Here is a 5,008-nt window from a genome sequence, read left to right on the forward strand (position 1 = left end):
TATGTATATATATATGTATATATATATGTATGTATGTATATGTATATATATGTATATATATATGTATGTATGTATATGTATATATATGTATATATATATACTGTATGTGTATATATATTTATATATATACACATATATATATATATATATATATATATATATATATATATATATATATATATATATATATATATATACACATATATAATCAGTACAGGCCAAAAGCTTGGACACACCTTCTCATTCAATGTGTTTTCTTTATTTTCATGACTATTTGCATTGTAGATTGTCACTGAAGGCATCACAACTATGAATGAACACATGTGGGGTTATGTACTTGACAAAAAAGGTGAAATACTCGGAAAACATGTTTTATATTCTAGTTTCTTCAAAATAGCCACCCTTTGTTCTGATTACTGCTTTGCACACTCTTGGCATTCTCTTGATGAGTTTCAAGAGGTAGTCACCTGAAAGGGTTTTCACTTCATAGTTGTGATGCCTTCAGTGACAATCTACAATGTAAATAGTCATGAAAAATAAAGAAAACACATTGAAATGAGGTGTGTCCAAACATTTGGCCTGTACTGTATAATAAATAGCATTACTTCAGTGATTCATTGTGGTTTTTCTACAGTGTGTACAATTTTCCCCCTTATTTGTTGGTGCCAGAGCTGCGGTCCGTGCAGGAGAGCGAGGAGCTAATTGTGAACGTGGCCGCAACCATCAACAACCTGACCTGTTACCACAAGGACAGCTCGGTGCTCAAACGCAGTCAGCTGGCCATTGCAGAGTGTACGGCACAAAAAAAGCAATTTGAAACAATATAGGTCAATGTGAAAAATATCTTTAGATTAAAAAAAAAAACAGAAATCACTTTTGCTTATTCTCAGTGATGCTGAAGTTGATGCTCAGCTCCAATATGGACGCCATGCTGGAGGCCACCCGCGTCTATGGGAACTTGTCACAGTCCAAAGACGTGCGGGACTTTATAATACAAAATAAAGGTTTACAAAAACACACACTGATATGTCATTTGTTTTGAAAGTGACTGCTGACTAGCGTGTGCTCCCCTCATCTCTGTCAGTACACAGGTTTGTTGTGACACTTCTGGACTCTAAGAGCCCTGACGTCTGCTTCTCGGCTTGTGGGGTCCTCACCAACTTGGCGCTGGATCCTCCGAACCGAGCCAGTCTCTTGCTGGAGGGGGCTACAACAAAGTAAGCATATGTCCAATTGAAACAATAGGGTTTCTTCATTAATTGCATTTCAGTTAAAATTAGTACTGACCTCTGACTTCTGAGCCACTGTTAACATACGTGTTGACTAACAATTACATTTTACAAATGAATGTATGTTGCCCGATGACATTTGTACTATTTAGCAATAATTACAGTTTAAAGTTAAATGTATGTTTACAAACAATCGCCAGCATACAAATGAAAAATGTTAGTTATGACCCAGGTTCTACGACTTAACAAAACAGTAAAATGCAGAAATAACTGTTAAACATTCGAAATCCACCTGAAATAGAGAAAAAACTGTAAGAGAAACCCACAGGTTTGTGGCAAAGCGACGTGTACCTGAATGTGGGCGGACCTTGTAAAGTAATCGGTTACAGATCAACTCACTCGCCTATCATTTATTCATCAATGATGTATTTTGTGTACGTGAGTGTAAGACAACCTGTTGTGCCAGTGGTACTCCAGTTTTGGGGGCGCGTGAATTACGAAAAACAGCGAATTGTCTCACTTTCTAACAGCATGTAAGCCACGCCCACAAAATGGCATGTTAACAAATTGGTTGATATGAATGTAATAGTTATATTTGAATTGATATATATTTGTACGTGTATACATACATACTGTATGTATATATATATATATCTATATATATATATATATATATCTATATATATATATGTATATATATATATATATATATATATATATATATATATATATATATATATATATATATATATACACAAACCCCGTTTCCATATGACTTGGGAAATTGTGTTAGATGTAAATATAAACGGAATACAATGATTTGCAAATCCTTTTCAACCCATATTCAGTTGAATGCCCTACAAAGACAAGATATATGATGTTCAAACTCATAAACTTTGTTTTTTTTTGCAAATAATTATTAACTTAGAATTGCATGGCTGCAACATGTGCCAAAGTAGTTGGGAAAGGGCATGTTCACCACTGTGTTACATCACCTTTTCTTTTAACAACACTCAATAAACGTTTGGAAACTGAGGAAACTAATTGTTGAAGCTTTGAAAGTGGAATTATTTTCCATTCTTGTTTTATGTAGAGTTTCAGTCCGGGGTCTCCGCTGTCGTATTTTACGCTTCATAATGCGCCACACATTTTCGATGGGAGACAGGTCTGGACTGCAGGCAGGCCAGGAAAGTACCCGCACTCTTTTTTTATGAAGCCATGCTGTTGTAACACTTGTCTTGCTGAAATAAGCAGGGGCGTCCATGATAACGTTGCTTGGGTGACAACATATGTTTCTCCAAAACCTGTATGAACCATTCATCATTAATGGTGCCTTCACAGATGTGTAAGTTACCCATGCCTTGGGCACCAATACAACCCCATGCCATCACAGATGCTGTCTTTTAAACTTTGGGCCTATAATAATCCGGATGGTTATTTTCCTCTTTGTTCCGGAGGACACCACGTCCACAGTTTACAAATATAATTTGAAATGTGGACTCGTCAGACCACAGAACTCTTTTCCACTTTGCATCAGTCCATCTTAGATGAGCTCGGGCCCAGCGAAGCCGGCGACGTTCCTTGGTGTTGTTGATAAATGGCTTTGGCTTTGCATAGCAGAGTTTTAACTTGCACTTACAGATGTAGCGACCAACTGTAGTTACTGACAGTGCTTTTATGCAGTGTTCCTAAACCCATGTGGTGATATCCTTTACACACTGATGTCGGTTTTCGATGCAGTACCGCCTGAGTGATCAAAGGTCCGTAATATCATCGTTTACGTGCAGTGATTTCTCCAGATTCTCTGAACCTTTTGATGATTTTACGGATCGTAGATGGTAAAATCCCTAAGTTCCTTGCAATAGCTCGTTGAGAAATGTTGTTCTAAAACTGTTCGACAATTTGCTTACAAAGTGGTGACACTCGCCCCATCCTTGTTTGTGAATTACTTAGCATTTCATGGAAGCTGCTTTTATACCCAATCATGGCACCCACCTGTTCCCAATTAGCCTGCACACCTGTGGGATGGTCCAGATAAGTGTTTGATGAGCATTCCTCAACTTTATCAGTATCCATTGCCGCCTTTCCCAACTTCTTTGTCACGTGTTGCTGGCATCAAATTCTAAAGTTAATGATTATTTCCACAAAAAAAAAAGTTTAGCAGTTTAAACATCAAATATGTTGTCTTTGTAGCATATTCAACTGAATATGGGTTGAAAAAGATTCGCAAATCATTGTATTCCATTTATATTTACATCTAACACAATTTCCCAACTTATATGGAAACGGGGTTTGTATATATAAATATAAATATATATATATATATATATATATATATATATATATATATATATCAGGGTTTTTTTAGTAACTACTGTTTAAGGTATTTTATTCAGTTTTATTTACTTTTTGATTTTAATCCTTTTTAAAAGTTTTTATTTTATTCTTTAATAAATGTATTTGAATTATAATTTTACTTATAGTGTGCAGCACTTTGGGGCAGCTTGAGCAGTTTTTTTCTTTTTCTTTCAAGGAGTGGTCGTTTGGCTCTTGATTCAGTTACAGGCGACTGACACAGTTGCTGATAGATTTGATTGCGAAGCCCCAAACTTTGTTTAATTAGCAAGCGCTTCTGGAATGACAGTTCGTACCAAATAATATCCACGGATTGGCGTGCTGTTGGACATCAGTTTTAGTCTCCGACATCGACCTAAATGGTACTAAGATATTTGATCATTTTGATATTATATGTTACATTTTCTCTTTTTCCCCATTTACTGTTTGGCTCCAGAGTTGTGTGTTTATTATTTCTTTCTGAGCATGCACATATCAGTGCAGTTTCAATACCACACTCACTGAGGCATCTTTTACCCATCACTAATTGCACATTACTGAATCATTAGATTATAGATTATGTGGCGTTTTCGATGCTGGTAAAATGTGTTATGGCTGGTCAACAGTCCTGATTCCCTTCGCCTTCAATCATACTACGAGTGTGTGGGTTTTAGGCTGACCGACTGCCTGCGAGACTTCGGAGCAGGTGACTGGCAGCTGGCGGGCCAGGTGTGTCAGGCCTTGTGGAACTTAACGGGTGGCGGCTCGGACAAGCTGTTGCACGCGCAGGAGGGACAATCGCTGCTGGAGATCCTCAAGTCCTACTTAGGTTGGTTTTCGTAGGGAGGCGTTGTAAGGCCAGAGCGTCACTGACTCCTTTTGTTTCCCATCAGATGAAGACAAGGCCTTGAAGTGGACAGAAAACAAAGACGTGAGCGATTACCACAGAGCGTCCTGGGAGTTGGAGTTCCGACCCGCAGCTCAAAAACTACTAACAGAGATTGTGACATAAAAAAACACGGGCAACGTACCCTCAGGTAAACATGATACATGATATGTTGTTATCCAACTACCAGCTTGTACCGTACTACGGCGTACGTGAATGTTCTGATGTGTTTGTTGTGTTCTTATCTTAAGTCCTGTAGCCTCATGTGAATCCTCTATAAAGCACTTTAAAGTCAATTCTTTCATTGCCTGGCAATCATGATAGCGTCCCTAGACTTGGAGGATGTTCATTCAGATAACATTAGAATAATTTCAAATGGCAACACTGAAATACTTCAAGAATATTTGTCACGTCGGGAGCGCATTTTGTATGCGCGTTGAGTCACCCCAAGATGCCCGAGGACCAAGACAGGCAGGAATTGCAGGTAAGACTTGATTTAATACAAAAAGTAAAGGAACACTGGTACAAAAGCAAAAGAAAGTGTGTGCCTACGCACGGG

At 37.9% G+C, this 5,008-nt stretch overlaps 1 protein-coding gene across 1 annotated transcript in view; it reads left to right on the forward strand.

Moving 5' to 3' along the window:
• armc2 (armadillo repeat containing 2) overlaps positions 1–4,745 on the forward strand; it is a 33,715-nt gene extending 28,970 nt beyond the window's left edge. Inside the window, exons 11-15 of the mRNA XM_061902149.1 lie at positions 670–792; positions 891–1,004; positions 1,085–1,217; positions 4,238–4,392; positions 4,457–4,745. Of these exons, the coding sequence (XP_061758133.1) occupies positions 670–792; positions 891–1,004; positions 1,085–1,217; positions 4,238–4,392; positions 4,457–4,575 (644 nt within the window). The 3' untranslated portion in view covers positions 4,576–4,745. The remainder of the gene's footprint in view (positions 1–669; positions 793–890; positions 1,005–1,084; positions 1,218–4,237; positions 4,393–4,456) is intronic.
• Positions 4,746–5,008: the final 263 nt, after the last annotated feature.

Source organism: Nerophis ophidion, linkage group LG05 (genome assembly GCF_033978795.1).
Source record: "Nerophis ophidion isolate RoL-2023_Sa linkage group LG05, RoL_Noph_v1.0, whole genome shotgun sequence".
Classification (NCBI taxonomy): domain Eukaryota; kingdom Metazoa; phylum Chordata; class Actinopteri; order Syngnathiformes; family Syngnathidae; genus Nerophis; species Nerophis ophidion.